Source organism: Mus caroli, unplaced genomic scaffold (assembly GCF_978045245.1).
Source record: "Mus caroli unplaced genomic scaffold, Mus_caroli_1 scaffold_11, whole genome shotgun sequence".
NCBI lineage: Eukaryota > Metazoa > Chordata > Mammalia > Rodentia > Muridae > Mus > Mus caroli.
Window position 1 is genome coordinate 122,449,469 of NW_028227266.1, and position 17,864 is coordinate 122,467,332.

The 17,864-nt window shown below is 40.4% G+C and overlaps 1 protein-coding gene across 2 annotated transcripts in view; it reads left to right on the forward strand.

Moving 5' to 3' along the window:
* Positions 1-17,864, forward strand: part of Sacm1l (SAC1 like phosphatidylinositide phosphatase) — a 63,316-nt gene that overhangs the window by 17,536 nt on the left and 27,916 nt on the right. The window contains exons 3-7 of one of the 2 annotated variants that reach the window (XM_029481841.2): positions 106-180; positions 1,877-2,004; positions 5,609-5,758; positions 12,024-12,083; positions 13,137-13,170. In XM_029481841.2, coding sequence (XP_029337701.1) covers positions 106-180; positions 1,877-2,004; positions 5,609-5,758; positions 12,024-12,083; positions 13,137-13,170 — 447 coding nt within the window. The remainder of the gene's footprint in view (positions 1-105; positions 181-1,876; positions 2,005-5,608; positions 5,759-12,023; positions 12,084-13,136; positions 13,171-17,864) is intronic. The other variant, XM_085828223.1, reaches the window with a different exon arrangement.

The window sequence follows — 17,864 nt, forward strand, 5'->3', positions numbered from 1 at the left end:
ATGCTAGTTTTTGTTTTTAGAATAAATTGTCTAAATTGATTTACTTGAAGTTACCGAAACTAGATTTCTATTTTGTTGGTGAGATTTTCTATTTTTCTTTTTAAGTCAAAAAAGATGTTCCCCCCTCTGCTGTTACAAGACCAATATTTGGGATACTGGGCACAATCCATTTGGTGGCAGGTAAGAGAAAATATGCCATGATGAGCAAAGAAAGTAATTAAACGAATAACATTAGGTAATGAAAAAAGTGTTCTTCCTGTCATTCTTTAGCTAAATCTCTAGGATAAGTATTTGTCCTTAGTTTCTAAAAAAAATAATATTCTCTAAACAGGTAAATTTATCATCCTGATGTATTCTTTTTAAAAGGAAGATTTCATGTTTGATTTTATTCTACAGTTGAAATCTCATAAATTTTTATAAACTCTGAGAACATTTAATGTTTGTTTGTTTGTTTGTTTGTTTGTTTGAGACAGGGTTTCTCTGTATAGTCCTGGCTATCCTAGAAGTCGCTATATAGATCACGCTGATCTGGAACTTACAGAGGTCTTCCTACCTCTGCCTCACAAGTGCTGGGAGTAAAAGCATGTACCACTATGCCTGGCCCATTTAAAACATTTTAATACATTGATTTATCAGAGTATGCCAACCCTTAAACTTATACTGAAACGACAGCATATGTTACACTGTAATATTCGGTATGTGTTATTAAGAAGGTATTTGTTTGAGATATGGTCTTAATCTATAGCTATAGCTGGGTTTGAACTCACTCTATATTCAAGGCTGGCCTCCAACTCACTATCCTGCCTCTGCCTCCTAGGTGCTGGGATTATAGGCATAGGCAACAAGGTGCATTTCCATCTGAATTACATTTTATTGAACTTTTTAAAAGTTTCTTTTTTTTTTAAATTTCAGTCACAATGTTAGGTGCTGATTACAATAGATTTCAAATGTTCCTTTTCTTTTTGTAGTTCACAATCTAGTAATGGAGATATACATGTAATGAGATACTATAGCACAGTATGACCGATTCTAGGAAAGGCTTATATATGAAACCTCTGCACACGGCAGTTGGAGGTAGATCATGGAACCCATAGATCATAACAATTAACCTGAGAGCTGGGATTATAGGTTGGTGGTAGTGTTTGCCTATCATGTGCAAGACCCCAGCTTCTGTTTTCTCTCTCACACAAGGAAGAGTGAGGGAACTGTGTTTAATGATCAGGGTAAAGATGAGTGTTGTGATAGGCTGTAAAGATGAGCTGTCATAATGCTGATTTCTAACTACTGCTCCTTTGTAGGGTCACAGTATCTAGGTAGGTGTTCTGCCCCAGCACATTTGTGCACCATTTAGAGTAAAGAGGACAAAGGAATGGTGTCGAGAATTCTAGTATTTCAAAGTACAAGCTTGGAAAACAACAATAAGCAGAGTCCTGTGTGCCTTGAGATTGACGGGAGAGAAAAAATGTTTTCTCTCTCTTCTCTGCCAGCTAAGCTCTACTCTCTGCTCTCTGCCAGCTAAGCTCTACTCCTTGGCTATCGAAAGGTTTGCTTTTTATCTTCTTGAGAAAAATACTGATTGTCCTTTTAATAGGATTTTTTTCTAAATGTATATTACTCTTTCTATTCATAAATTTTAAGAATGCTTTGAAAAATGGGCCTTTTATTGGAGGAGCTCAATGCAGTCTCATTTTTCCAGGCTTTAAAGTTGACATATAAGGGCTATTAATTTGTGTTTTTTGTTTGTTTTTGTGATATGCTAGGACTCAAACCCAGGGTCTTACACATGATGACCCTTAGGCTCTACCACTGATCTTAATCCTCAGCCCCATTCTGTGTGTGGTTTTTTTTTTTAATATTTGCCTTTTCTTTTTTTCAGGTAATTATCTTGTTGTCATTACCAAAAAGATGAAAGTAGGTGAATTTTTTAATCATGCAATCTGGAAAGCCACAGATTTTGATGTTCTTTCTTATAAGAAGACAATGTTGCACTTAACTGATATTCAGGTAAGACTTTAGTAGTTATTAATTACAAAGATGGATTTCTTATAAGCCTAGTCATTAAACAATTTGTAAATAAAGTTGTTGTACTCTGTTTCTACCTATCCATGGAGATACTCTGTAAGGGACCAGAGAGATGACTCCGTGGTTAAGAGCACTGAGTGCTGTGCCAGAGGACTCTGGATTTAATTCTCAGCACCCACATGGTAGCTCACAACTGTCCAGGTCCAAGGGATCTGACACCTTACACAGACACACGTGTAGGTAAAACATCAATGCACATATTTTTAGAAAAATCATTAAAAAAACAAATTTTAAAAGTTTATATATTTTGTTGGATTTATTTTTAAGTAATGAAAAATTTAAATTATGAAGTTCTTACAGAGAAAAAAGGACAAATAGAGTGCCCAAGCACTTCATACTTGCTGGGTGGTGATGACACAAGCCTTTAATCCCAGCACTTGGAAGGCAGAGGCAGGCAGATCTCTGAGTTGGAGGCCAGCCTGGTCTACAGAGCAAATTCCAGGATAGTTAGGAGTACACAGAGAAACTCCTGTGTTGAAAAACCAAAAATAAATAAAAATAAAAGAACTTAATACTTGGCCCTAGCCGACTATTCACTATAGAAAAATAAAATATTAGATACTTTTGAAATTGTTTTCCATTTCTTTTTTCTTCCAGAAGAAAGTTTTCTTCACTGTTAATCACATGGGACAGACACACACACACACACACACACACACACTCACACACACACTTTAGAGAGAGAGAGTGTGTGTGTGTGTGTGTGTGCACAGAATGTGTGCATGTTTTCACATACTCTTCTCTGTACTCATTTCCTTTGCCTACAGATGTCAGTCACTTGGTTTAGTTAACACTACACCCCTAACAGCACAGTAACTGTTAGTGACCATGGCATATTAACTGAGGAAGTAACTTTGCAAACATGAAAGTGCAAACAAACAAAAATGATAACTCTGAAAGTGATTTGAAATTGGACATAATGATGGAGCCATAGAGTAACTTGACTAGGGGAATATAGCAGTCACCAGTCTAGAGACTGGGAATAAAGCCAGAGGTTTAGTTACCCAGTTATCATCACAGTGGAGTGGCTGGGACAGAAAGGAAGAGCAAGTGATAGCCACAACACACTTTCTGTTCAAGAAACTGCCAGAGTATTATATGGTATTCAGAGTGCAAAGAATAAAATGCCAAAACTCCTTTAGACTTAGAAAAGTTGGTAACATTTACCAATGTCAGAGTAAATGACAATCATAAATGACAAGGAGCAATCAATGGGCAGGCACTGCTCAGGTTTCTTGATAATTTTTTTGAAGTAAATTTTTTTTTTAGTTTTTATGTTTCTGATAGTTTGAATTGTAAACTGAACCCAGCAGTACCTACTACTTGATGTAGTGGTACACACTTGTAATTCCAGCACTTAGAGACTAAGACAGGAGAAACCAGAGTTCAGGCCCACATGAGCTGTATAATGAGGCTCTATGTCAGAGATGTAAACACATGGCTCGTTAAATGCAATGCTAACGTTACTTTCACTGTTCATTTATAAGTTGTAATTGCTGGGGTTCAGGGATTGCCACACAGAGCACGTGAACACTGATTTCAGTTAAGCAAGAATAGTTTATTGAGTGCATACCCCAAGACTGATCAGGTCCACAACAAAGGACTTGTGAACCTAATTGTGGTCCTAGTATGTAGTAGCATGTATCAGCTGACTTGTAAGCTGATTGGTCCTCTTAGGAGACGTTCTCAGTGTCAGCTGTGGATAGTGGCTTCTGGGAAGCAGAGCCTGAGAACCTGAATTTACTTTCACTTTATGAGCAAAATGGAGACTGGATACAAAATGGCTACAGTAATGTTAAAAGGAGAAGGCCTCAACAGCAGTAAAAACATCTTTTTTCCCTTTGGTTTTTGAGATTGGGTTTCTCTGCATACCCCTGGATGTCCTGGAAATCACTCTGTAGACCAGGCTGGCCTCCAACTCAAAGATCTGCCTGCCGTTGTGTTCCAAGTTCTGGAATTAAAGGCGTGTGCCACCACCAACTGGCTTATGTTTGTTGTTATTGTTTGGTTGGTTTTTAAATTTTATTTTATGTATATGAGTACACAGTGTAGCTGTACAGATAGTTGTAAGCCTTCATCTGGTTGTTGGGAATTAAATTTAGGATCTCAGCTCACTCCAGTTCACTCCAGTCAGCTCTGCTCACTCTAGTCAAATAAATCTTTGGGCTCCAGCCCAAAGATCTCGTCACGGGAGGTTGTGAGCCACCATGTGCTTGCTGGGATTTGAACTCAGGACCTTCTGAAGAACAGTCAGTGCTCTTACCTGCTGAGCCATCTCACCAGCCCCATTTGGTTGTTTTGTTTTGTTTTTTAATTTTATGTGTATGAATGATTTGCCTGCATGTATGTATGTGCCTGCAGAGGTCAGAAAAAAGCCTTGAGCCTCTTGGAAATAGAGTCCCGGATGATTGTGACCTGCCATATAGGTGCTGAGAACTGAACCCCAGTCATCTAGAAGAGCAGCCATTGCTTTCAACTACTGAGCTATCCCTTCAATCCCAAGAACATTTTAAATATTTTCATAAAACTCTTAAAGGTTATAGAACAATCAATTTTCCAGTAGCTTATATGGAATAATTTATGTTATTAATGCAAATATAACATGGTATGGTGGTGCATGCCTTTAATCCCAGAACTCTGAGTTTGAGGCCATCTTGGTCTACAAAGTGAGTTTCAGGACAGCTAGGGCTACACAGAGAAACCCTGTCTCCCCCCCCCCCCCCCCCCAATTATACATCTATATCATGGTAAACTTTTACACTGGTACAAAGTAAAGACTAACAAGACTTATTTTCCAAAAGTACTTTTGCTTGAAATTTGTATGATACTTTCACAAATTGTATTGTTCTATTCCACTTTTAAATCTTTGTGTGTGTGTGTGTGTGTGTGTGTGTGTGTGTGTGTGTGTGTGTAGACTGGCAGGTATGTGCCATGGTCCACATGTAGCAGTCAGAGGACAATTTTAGGTGTTGGTCCTCACCTTTGTTTGAGACAGGTTTCTAGTTTGTCTCCACAATCACTGGTTCATGAGCTTTCAGGTACTTTCCTGTTTCCACATTCCACCTTACTGTGGGAGCACTGGGATTATTGGTGGCACCACTGTGCCCAGGGGTAGGTGGGTCTTAGGGATCTGAACTCAGGTCCTCATGCTTGCATGGCAAGCATTGTACCCACCAAGCAATAATCTACCAAGCTCTCCCTATTGAGGTTTGGAAACTTTCTAGAAGTGATTAATGGAATTACAAAGTTACACCTCTTCAGAATGCTTGTTTCCAAAGTAATTTAGTGTTTGTTTTTTAAAAATGCCCTTCCCACCCATCTCCATTGTGTAACTCTGGGTGTCCTGGAACTCACTGTGTAGACCAGGCTGGCCTCAAACTTACAGAGATTCTGCCTGGAGTGCCTAGATTACAAACATACACATTTAAAAATGTTTTATACTTGCGTATTCTTTGCTTGCTTGCTTGGTTTGTTCTTTTCTTTTCAGCTGTGCCCTGTATTAAATGCTCCCTTTTCTTTTTTACAGTTACAAGATAATAAAACTTTCCTAGCAATGCTAAACCATGTCTTGAGTATGGATGGATTTTACTTTTCAACAACGTACGACTTGACTCATACTTTGCAGCGACTATCTAACACGAGTCCAGAATTCCAAGAAATGAGTCTCTTAGAAAGGGTAAGCTGGATCTTCAGGTATTTAATTTTTTTTTAATTGCTTTTAGAATGGGCATGTCTCTTTTACCTATAATATTTATAATTTTTTCCCCCTACCACCTATGTTCCATCCTGGAGATAAACTCAGGGCTCATATGTGCTAGGCAAGCACTCGCCCATTGAGCCATACCCCAGCTCTGTTTTGATTTCCTTTACTCTTGACTGTATTAGAATCTCATGTGTGACTTTGAAAACATACCATGTTTCAAATTCTTATCACAGGCCTCACCAAGGGCCCTACCCTGTGTATATACACACAGCCAAAATTGAGATAAATTGAGGTAAATACTTAAGAATCTAGTCACACAGGTGATTACCCTAATTAGATTCGTACTTACTTTGCTTACTTTGATCAGATGAAAACTTTTCAGAATGTGTATATGCATGGTATGTGCGTGTACACATAATACGGTGTTGGAGATTGAACCCAGGGCCTTGTACATATTAGGCAAGCACTTTACCACTGAACTCCATTCCAACCCCAGAGTTCATAATTTTTCATAAATATTACCAACCTATTAAATGTAAACTTGGGTGTCAAGTCTACAACTAGAATTGTGTTTTGTACATTTGTGATTTCATTGTTCTTAGTTCAGCACTATTAGCAACATAATTAAGCTTATAAAAATAAAGTCAGTGTTCTAATAGGTAATGGCCTGTGAACTGTAATGCTTTTTAAGTAGAAGAGATAGCAATTTATTGATTTAAGACTCTGAGCCAGTTATGAAGGTACAGGCCTGTAATCTCATCTCTAGAGGTGTTCTCTCATTCTTGATCTTGTTCTGCTCCTATGTTCTCACATCAGGGTCTCACTCCCAGGTTGGTCTTGAAGTCACTGTGTAGTCCAAGAAGGCCTTGACTTTTGAATCCTCTTACCTCAGCCTTCGAATGAGAGTACAAAGCTTGTGCCACAGGTTTTGCTAAAATGAGTGTACTTTTAATATTAGGTTTTAAATGCCCTCAACCGAGTTTCTGCTGCTTAGGGATATGGCTTTTTGCTGCCTTGGTTTTACTCATCTGTTATTGTTTTACTTTATACGTGAGGTGCTGGAGCTTAAACCAAGCACTTCATACATGGTATGAAGCATTCTACCATCAAGCCATGTCCCTAGTCCTTTCTTTATTTTTTTTTCTTTAATTAACAAATCATGGACATACTTAGGGGCATACAGAATTATAAAGGTTGCTATCTGTAGAACATTGCCAGTCGTGGACCGACTAGTGAAAATGATAAATTTCTCTAATTTAGTATTTTAGCTATTTAGAGTTAAGATTTTACATTGTAATCAAGTAAAATTGTATGTTAAGTTAGATATAAGCTAAATAACCAAGAAACTGGGCTTTTAAGCAAATGAGACCGATGCTATTTAAAACCAATTGCTGTCCTCCTTACATGTCTATCAAACTTCTCTCCTGTTTCTCCTGTGCTTGCTGTATGCCAGGCATGTACTACTTAATGGGGACCCAAAATGAAAAACTGAAGGCCTTGTGCTATGGGAAGAGTGTAGCCACCCGCGGCCACATGAACTGGGTTCCTGAGTGGGAGGCCAGAGCTGTAAGGGAGGAAACCAAGAGGCAAGAGACCAAGACAGTTTTCTGATCAAGGCCCAGTGTTTATTTACTAAGAGTCTGTGCTTATAAAGGGGGAAAGCCTACTTCCCGCTGATCTACTCTTGATACCTGTTGCCAGCCTGTAAGCAATTAGGCTGACGGCACTAGTTTGGCAGTAAGGTGTCAATTGCCAGTTTGCTGGCTGTCACTGGAATTTCTCAAGAAGGCGGCTCAACCTGTCAGCAGGTAGCAGCTCTTGGAGAAGGGCAGAGGCTGGTGACAGAACAATAAAACCATTTAGGTTGAAAGGCTCCGCCCCAGGTGGTCTCATTCACAGTGGCAGCAAGGTCTGAATCAGCCTGCTCAAGGCTGGGGGAGGCTACAGAAGAGCTTTCAGTGAACTTAGAGAGGTACTAGAACAAGCATGCACAAGCAGAGGTGACTGCCACTGGAGACAAGGGTCAAACCTTAGTGGGATCCTGTAGGAAGGAGAGTGATTCTGTCTGGTAGTGCCAGGGACAGCTCCACCAAGGAAGGTTACCTGGAGCTGAGGCTTATCATTAGATGATCATGGGTGAGGGAGGCTTTTGGCAAGGGAGTAAATAGTACCCTAAGTTGTAGGAGCTAGAACCTATTTCTTCTATGACAGAAAGGGAATTTTTAAAAAATATTTTTGTTTTTTCTTTTGGACAAGATCTCATAATATAGCTCTGGCTGCCCTGGAATTCAACTACTAGACCAGGCTGGCCTCAAACTCACAGAGATCTACCTGCCTCTGCTTCCTGAGTACTGGAGTTAAAGATGTGTGCTGCTATACCCAGCTAGGGATATTTTTTAAAGCTAAATAAAAATGTCACTTACAGAGAGCAATAAAACTGATAATTAAAACTTTATCTTCAGATAACAAAAAATTTATGTTGAATGGTCAGTGTTTTTTTCATAGAACTAAGGATTTATCTTTGGTTTGGTTCCTGGACTATATTTTTCCAACTGTTATCCTTTCAGCTCAGCTTCCTAAGACTTTGATCCTTATAAAGCCACGTGGCAGTCCTCCACTTGCTGCTCCCACGTATAATTCAACAGTGATTTTGTTTAGTGCTGTGCTTGTTATCAAGTCGCATTCCAAATAATGTGACATTTCAGAAATGGCAAGTTATTACTTACATTTCACTGCGTATAAAACATTTAGTTCTATAATCATACTGTTATGCAATGATAACAATTAAGTAGGGTAGTACAAACTAATTGGGAACACACACACTAAAAGACATGATACTCTACCAGTCATTATCCCATAGGTCATTCCCTATGGAATGCGGCTCAGCAAAGTGCTCTCTACTTAGTCCATTTGTCAAGCTGAGTAAACCGGGTACCTCTATATTTGTGAGATTGTGAGACTGCCAGAGGGAGGTCAGACCTTTAAGTAGTAGCCTGATCTCCAGAGAGACCAAGAGAAGATATGGCTCTGAGGTGACTGTCACTGAAGAACTAACTGAGCAGATAGCAGAAAGGACATGTGTAGAATGTCCTTTCTTTACCTCCAAAGACAAGCAGGAGTGGACAAGATGGAGGCCAAATAGCTATGCAGTAGCTATATTGGGTCAAGTGTTGTCCTTGGGTGGCAATAGTGGAGACAGAGAAATGAGTGTAGACTCTTAGTTAGGGTGTCTATTGCTGTGAAGAGACATCATGACCAAGGCAACTTTTATAAAAGACAACATTTCATTGGGGCTGGCTTACACATTCAGAGGTTCAGTCCATTATCATCAAGGCAGGAAGCATGACAGTATCCAGGCAGGCATGGCAATGGAGGAGATGAAAGTTCTACATCTTATTCCAAAGAGACCCAGAAGACTATGTCCCACATGGCTAGGAGGAGAGTCTCAAAGCCCACCTCCATAGTGACACACTTCCTCCACCAAGGCCATGCTTACTCCAACAAGGGCGCACTTCCTAATAGTGTCACTCCCTGGGCCAAGCATATTCAAAGCACCACATTCCACTCCCTGGCTTCCATAGGCTTGTTAAAACACATGAGTTTATGGGGGTCAATCTAAACATAGCATTATGCAAAATACATTTAGTCCAACTTCAAAAGTCCCCATAGTCTATAGCAGTCTCAACAATATTAAAAATCCAAAGATCAAAGTTTCTTCTGACGTTCATTCAATCACGTAGTTATAATCTTGTATAAAGTCAAAATGAAAAAGCAGATCCCATACCTCAAACATTACAGGATATGCATTACCATTCCAAAATATCATAGTGAGAAAATACTGGACCAAAGAAGACCAAAATCCAGCTGGGCAAACTCCAGACTTTGCATCTCCGTGTCTGATGTCAAAGTGTTGTTCAGATCTCCAACTCCTTTCATCCTTGGTGACTGCTGTTGGCAGATGTGGCATTCAGCAGCAACAAACTTCATTCTCTGGTTTCACTCCCTGTTGGTAGCTTGTTTCCCACGGCTCTGGCATCTTTAACATCTTAGGACCTCCAAGGCAACTTGAACTTTACAGCTTCTTGTTCCAGTGTCTGGGATCCATACATGATCTTCTGGGCTCCTCCACAGGGCTTGGGTCACTTCAGCTCTGCCCTCTGTAGCACTCTAGGCTCTGGTTGAATCCACTCCACTGCTGCTGCTTTTCTTGGTGATCATCCCTTGGTACTGGCATCTCCAATTTGCTGGAGTTTTCTGCTGCAACCAGGTGTCTCCAGTAGCCTCTCATAGGTTCTCTAATGGTGCCAAGCCTCAACTTCTTTGCAAGACCCCTTCAGTCTTAAGCAGTCAAATGCAAATGAGGCTGTACCTTTATCAGTGTCCTTCCCTGGCTTCTCATAGTGCCATCCCTCAGCTGCTCTCCATGATCACTTAATGCCTTCAAAACCAGTACCACCTAGTTGATTCCTAGATATTACCAAGTCCAGCTGCAGCAGGAGGTACAACCTTGACTATCTTTGGAACACAGCTTCTTTGTATTCTCAGAAAACATTTCCCAGAAGATTTCACCTCTGTGATGCTGGTCTCTTCTTACTCACTGCTAATTTCTTAGCTTCAGCTAACTAACATCAGTTGTCCCGGTAGTCCCTTCCATTCTTGACTAGAAATCCAGAGCCACATGGATGAAGCTGCTGAGTTCTGCTGTTTGCTGGGGCTGAAACATGGTCCACTTGTTCTATTACATTTCTGTTTCCCAACTCCTTCACTTGCTCTGTAGATTAATCTTGAACTCAGAGATCTGCATGGCTCTCTCCTGAATGCTGGGATTAAGGATGTGTATCACCACGCCTGAACCTACCTTGCTCTGTACCAGTTTGGCCTTGAACTCCAGTCTGCTTGCCTCTGTCCTGAGATTAAAGGTGTATACTATCATGCCTGGACCTAAGCTTTTCATGGCCACTATTTCTCAGGATCTGGATCAAAAGCCTGTGTCTTCCAGTTTCAAGATCTGGATCACAAGTGTGCCCTCCATTTCTGGATTGTAGTTCATTCTATAGTAAAAGTCCAAACTATTCCTTGTTCAACTGAAAGCACAGACATTAAGTGTAGCTAGGTGAGATCGTGCACTGAGATCACCACCCCCTTGATATGTTTATCTCCTGGAACATAGGACTTGGCTTTATTCTACTTCCTGGTCTCCTTTATTACGTGAAGCATACATTTTGTTTTTTTTTTAAGCTTGTTACACTTGATCAAAATTTTCTTCATGAGAGTAACCCAGAGGACAAAGTTTATGCTGGGTGTTTCTGAGACTTCCTTAGTCAGTGCAGTTAGTCTGAATCTCTTCACCTTAGCCTCAGACAGGCTTTTCAGAAAGGGCAAAAAGCAGCCACATTCTTCACCAGTGTCACAAAAATAGTCTCTAGGTCATATATTGACATTCTTCTCCTCTGAAACTTCTTAAGTCAAGCCCCCCATTTCAAATCATCCTTAGCAGCAATGTCTTCCATATCATACTAGGATGGCCCATCAAGCCCCACTTAAAGCATTCCACCACTTTCCAAATCCAAAGTCCCCAAATCCACATTCTTCCTAACAAAATCATGATCAGACCTATCGCAGCAATCCTCTAGTCTCTGGTACCAACTTCTGTCTTAGGGTTTCCATTGCCATGAAGAGTCACCATGGCCCAGGAAACTCTTATGAAGGACATTTGATTGGGACTCGCTTACACATTTAGAGGTTCAGCCCATTATCATCAAGGCAGGAAATGTGGCAGCCAGTGTCCAAGCAGACACAGTGGTGGAGGAGCTGAAAGTTCTACATCAAAGGGAACCAGAAGACTGTCCCACGTGGCTAGGAGGAGAATCTCAAAGTCCACCCTCACAGTGACACACACTTCCTCCAACAAGTGCATGCCTGCTCCAAAAAGGCCACACTTCCTAATAGTGCCACTCCCTGGGCCAAGCATATTCAAACCACCACAGACTCTGAAAGAGATTTAGCTTTTGGTCAGTGATTACCTAGCGAGGTGGGAGAGGATACCCAGAGTGTCCGTGCGCTCTAATGCAGATAGGAACGGGGGAGGAGGAGCAGATTTGAAGTGAGATGTGTTTTGTTGGGGCCTGTCAGAGAAAATCATATTAGTGACCAGTGGAGGCATTGATGGGTGTCATTTTCTAACTTAGAACACTTCTGTTGTTGGAGATATTTCATTAAATTTCAAAACTTCTCTCAGGCAGATCAGCGGTTTGTATGGAACGGGCATCTGCTCAGGGAACTGTCTGCTCAGCCAGAGGTAATGTACTCCAATTCAACTCTGCTTCCTTGTCCTAATACATGTTTAAATGTGTACTATAAAATGACTGAGCACTCACTAGGGAGTGGGTAAATAATACTAATCTAACGCAACTTTAACACACACACTTGACCATAATTTTGCCCTCTCTTTCAGTTCTCTGTAGAAGTCTAATCTTCTGTTGTGACAAGATGTCTGAGAAGTATTTAGGCTCAGGGGTTTCAGAACTTTCAGTTCATTGTCTGGTGACTCCTTTGCCTGTTTGTCCTTTAGTTGAGAGAACATGCCAGGGAGCATATTGATGGAGCATTTGCTCACCTGATGGTAACCAGTCATCAGAGGGGAATAGGCTAGTGTACACATGCCTATATACAGGCTAGCTTTTAATGACCATCTTTCCTTCCATTAGGCTGTACCTTCTAAGTTCCAAGAGCTTGTCTGGCCAGCTGCCAAGGTTTTAAAACATAACCTTTTAGGGACACTTAAGGTACAAACCATGATACTTATGAAAGGAAGCCTTAAATGAAAAACATTGCTTTCTCTAAGACAACTACAATATGGCTTGAAAACACAGATTTAGATTACTCCAAATTCTATATTTCAATATGGAAGCAGTTTCATGAAGTTTTTATAGTTTTGCAGTACAGTGAAAGTCATTGGTGTGTACATCAAAGCGGGAGTTAGAGCAGAATGGCTAGGGACATTTCCTTAACTTTAGAAGTTACATATGTTCTCACCGCATGGCTGTTTGTGTGTGGTGCCTGAGTGTAAATCTGTTTTACATGGCGCTGCTGGTTTATTATTTAAGGTGTGCTAAATTTTATTTGTTTGCTTGGTTGGTTGGTTGGTTGGTTGGTTGGTTGGTTGGTTGGTTTTTCGAGACAGGGTTTCTTTATGTAGACTTGGCTGTCCTGGAACTAGCCCTGTATTCCAGCTCGCCACAAATTCATAGAAGTCTGCCTCCTGATTGCTAGGAATAAAGGCATGTGCGACTACCACATGGTTGGTTGGTTGGTGGGTTGATTCTAAATACATTGTATATCTTCTTTTTAGGTCCATCGGTTTGCTCTTCCAGTGTTGCATGGCTGTATCCTTATCTGAAAAATTTGCACCTTAGTTTTTATAGTCTTTGTTTAAATTTTATTTTACATGTTTAAATGTTAAAAATGTTTAAATTTTAAGACAGATGCAGAGTCCCAGATGTGATGTGGGATGAATACTTCAGTATTATTAGATATTGATGTGACTGTACAAATGTAAAACTTAGCACAGATGTAAACACCTCCTCCCCTTTTTAGATTTTTGTTCTCTGCAGAGTAAATTACCATTTTTGTTCAAGAGTTTAGGGGCTGATGGCTTTAAAAGAAAGGTGTATACTGCATCTTGTTCTTTGGAGTTACCTTGTAGCAGTGAATTACACAAGAGTAGAGTGAACCTACTTAAATGATGCCTTTCCTTAGTGTTAAAAGAAATCAGATTAAGACTACAGTCATCACCAACTTGAGAAGATGGAAACTTTTAAATTATCATTTGAAGAATGATAAAAATATGAAAGCAGAATATAACGGATATCACTTGGGGAAAATTAAAGTGTAATATAAAACAAATGTTAGTTATCTAGTTGTAGATTCATTTTAAGAACACATTCTAATCAGAGCTATCATAATAAAGGAGGAACTGGCAGTGAATAAATAGGCTGCTGAAGTTGCAGTGTGTGCAGATGAGTGGTACAGTCAGCACCCTGTGTATGAGTTAGCACCTTTGTGTCCAGTACAGTGATGAGGGTCATTGGCCTAGCAGTCAGGTTTATTTGTCTGTTATGCTACCATAAATTTATATTCATTCCTCTGTGACCGTCTGTCTGTCTGTCTATCTATCTCTGTATCTATTTATTTATTTTTTGGGTTTTCAAGATGAGGTTTCTCTGTGTAAAAGTCCTAGCTGTCTTGGAACTCGCTTGTAGACCAGGCTGGCCTTGAACTCACAGAGTTCACAGAGGCAACCTGTTCCTGCCTCCCAGGTTCTGGGATTAAAGGTGTGTGCCACCACTGCCTGGCAGATTTTTTTGTTGTTGTTTTGTTTGTTTCATTTTGTCGTTTTTTGCAGATTTTTATATTATTAAGAAAAGTAATGGAGAAGATATTTTTCATAGTTACAGGGAAATGAAAAAATGAAAAAACTCTCAGGGTAAAAGCTCTTGTTCATTCTGTTGTCTTCATCCCCGATTAAGCTGTCTCCCCTTTCCCTCCCCTCCCCTTCTCTGCCCCTTGCTCTCTCCTTTCTTCCCTTCTGCCCTTTGCCCTCCCCTTTTTGTCCTTTCACCTCCTCTTTCCCTCTGCTCCTCTTTCCCTCTCCTTCCTCCCTTTCCCTTCCCTATCTTCCCTCCCTTCCTTTCACCTGCCCTTCTGTATCTCCTTTCCTTCCTCTCTACTTCCTCACTTTCCCTTCCCCATCTCCCCTCCCCCCATCTCCCTTCCCCTCCTTTCTCTTATATAGGTCTCATGTATTCCATACTGACCCCGAACTCCATATGTAGCCAAGTATGGCTTTGAACCTCTGATCCTCGTGTCTCTACCGCCCAAGTGCTAGGATTACAAGCCTTCTGCATGCCAGACAAGTATATTCTAGGATTACAAGCCTTCTGCATGCCAGACAAGTATGTTCTACATCTCCAGCCTTACTTCTACCCTACCCTCCACCCAGTTGTTAAAAGTTCTCCTAAGAACATAAGAATACAATAAGAACAGATGTGTTTTAAGTAGTTTTTCAAGGATTTGGGCCAATTGTTTCTACTTTGTTTTTAAAATGATATTATGAATAGACAAATAATAATCAAAAAGATCATAGGGTTGTTTTCTAGATTGCTTTATAAATAGCTTACCTATTTAGTGTTGAGTTTAAAGCTTAAAATGGAGTTTTGTTTAATGTCATTTGTTAACAAGGAATGTATTTCTAGGTTTCATATTTACAGAGAGACCAACAAGCACATCTGAGTGGAGTGTGCTGTAGACAGGGAGAGATGTGTTTATGAGGAACTTAATTCAGACCATGGAAGGATTGTAACTCTCACCTCCCATGTGAGTAGAGGTTTTGTAGAGGACTGGTGTAATAAGCCAGCACCACTGTGTTATAGCAGTAGACCGGGTGTGAACAATGCACGAGACAGGGTCGTGTCAGTGAGAGGAAGGCTTCAGTGTTGTCAGGTAGGTAACTTTGGAAAACTGAGCTTACTGGGTTGCTAATTATATAGCATATGACAGATATTGGTGTAACTGTGAGGTTCTTATCATGTTAAGTGGAAGGAAATCATCGTTGAGATGGGGAAGTCTGAAGTAGGGAAAGAGAAGAGTATCATTTATTTGTTAAGCTCAGCATTTCTGTAGAAGGGCAAATGAAGATGAGGGAGGATCCAGATTAATAGAACTGGAGATGAGGAAAGGGTTTACACTAGAGACATAGTTTCTTTTTGAATATGTGTATGGCGGTGCATATTCATGTTGTATCTATAGAATTCAAAGGACAACTTTAGGTACCAGGTTTGTTGTTTCCACTATGTGGGTCCTGGGGATGGAGCTCATGTTGTTTAGCTTAGTAGTAAGTATCTTAATCCATTTGAGTCACCTTTCTGGCCTTACAGGTATAAATCTGTTTTGTTTTGTTTTTTTTTAGGTTTTTCGAGACAGGGTTTCTCTGTATAGCCCTGGCTGTCCTGGCACTCACTTTGTAGACCAGGCTGGCCTCGAACTCAGAAATCCGCCTGCCTCTGCCTCCCGAGTGCTGGGATTAAAGGCGTGCGCCACCACGCCCGGCTCACAGGTATAAATCTGTAGGTGGTCAGGGTAGATAGCCAGCCTGCCTGCCTGCCTTCCTTCCTTCCTTCCTTCCTTCCTTCCTTCCTTCCTTCCTTCCTTCCTTCCATTTTTTTCCCCTTCCTTCCAACATCAGTTTAGTTTGTGTGTGCGTTGGAGATCAGAGAACGACTTTCAGGAGTCTGTTCTCCTACCTTGTAGGTTCCAGGGATTGATTAAACTTGGGTCCTCAGGCTTGGCTCTTTATCCACTGAGCCATCTCATCAGCCCTTAGATGGCATTTCAGTCCATGAAATGAGATGAAATTAGTAAAGGGAGATAGAAATGTAGATAGAAAATCAGCCCAGAGAAAGAGAGTGTACCATCAGCATAGTGAGAAAATGCTAGAGCCATGTACTGTAGGCCTCAGGATAAAGATCTTCTAGAAATGAACCACAGTGGGTGAATGGGAAGGGCAGATTGTAGAGTCGCTCCAAGCTTTGTGCAGATACAGCATAGGCCAGTGAGGGGAAGGAGAAGCAAGTCAGAGCAGTATCCTGGAAGCAAGTGAAGACAGTGTTTCCAGGAACAGTGACAGCTGCTGAGGCATGCGAGTGGTTAAATACGACTGCTCAGGAAGGAGAGTTTGTGCTGTTTCTGTCTTCCTTCTCCAAATGAGGAAATTAACAAATTCTGCTAAGAAAGGTTTTAGAGAAGTTGGGAATTGTAAACAGATACTGGAGTAAGGCTGACTGTGGTAGTAAAGAATTCTGGTGTAGCTGTGGGTTCAGTGGGTAATATGTTCTAGGAGCATATAGGCCTTTTATTTTTAGTGAAGTATGAAGCAGTGTTGTAAGCTATGAAGTGGTGGAAATTGAGTGTGTGGGATGGGCCTCCTGGGGTAGGTGGGCCTGGTTCTAACGCTTGACAAAAAATAGTGAATTCTTTCATTTTCAAAAGTTATCTCATTTTGATATGTGTTTGTGCATGCATACATACTTATTTTTTTCCTTTTGTTTTTTTTTTAATTTTTATTTTTTTTACATACTTATTTTGTAATCAGGAAAATGAGTCATAAAGTCAGTCAATCCCGTTTTCTGCCAGCTTTAGCTCTCAGCAGGCTAATGTATTGGTTTATGTTTGTGCCTTGTTTCAAAATAGCTACCTTGGGCAAGCAAGTGAAATATGGTCCTGGAATCTTCACTGGTTTTGTGACTTTTGGAGAATAACTTGGGAGCTTGAGGAGCCATCAGTGAGTGTGATGGTGACAGACAGCAGGAATGGATCATCAGCAGTTACCATTGATCTCTTAGAATTTGTGAAAGCTTCTTGTATAAATTCCTAATGCATTCACAGCAGCCTGCTATAACAAAATAGTGAGCTCCACAGAGAATTATGGCTTTGTGGTCTGGTCCTTTTCAGATTACACACAACTCTGAAGAGGAATAAGTTGTTGCTTTTGATGACTCTGGGAACTTATGGGGAGTAATGACAGGTTTAGAAGGTTAGGATGTACTATCATTTTCATAAAACTCAAAAGGAAGGTTTTTTGTTTGTTTTTTAGGTAAGAGTTATAGGTACAGAAACTAGAAAGGTGGGAGAATGGTTGTCACAAGCTTGTTCAAAGTTGTTATTTCTAGACAAATTCAGCTGGCTAGAATGGGAAAAAGTGGGTAAATTGAGACTTGGTTGTATTATGAAGTTGAATGGCAGGCTCACAGATTCTTAAAGATTTATTTATTTTATGTATATGAATACACTGTAGCTATTATCAGATGGTGGATATAATTTGATCCATGTTCACATGCTTACACAAAGGGATGTTTGTTGAAACTCTGGTTATGACAGCCTAAGCCAGAAATAACCAAAGCCAACTTGCATGTCTGTCAACAGCAGAACAGACGAATAAAGTAGTATATTCTTTCTGCTGTGTTGCATGTTTGTATTCTCAGTCCCATGTAGACAGAGAGGAAAGGTTAACAGTTTGAAGCCA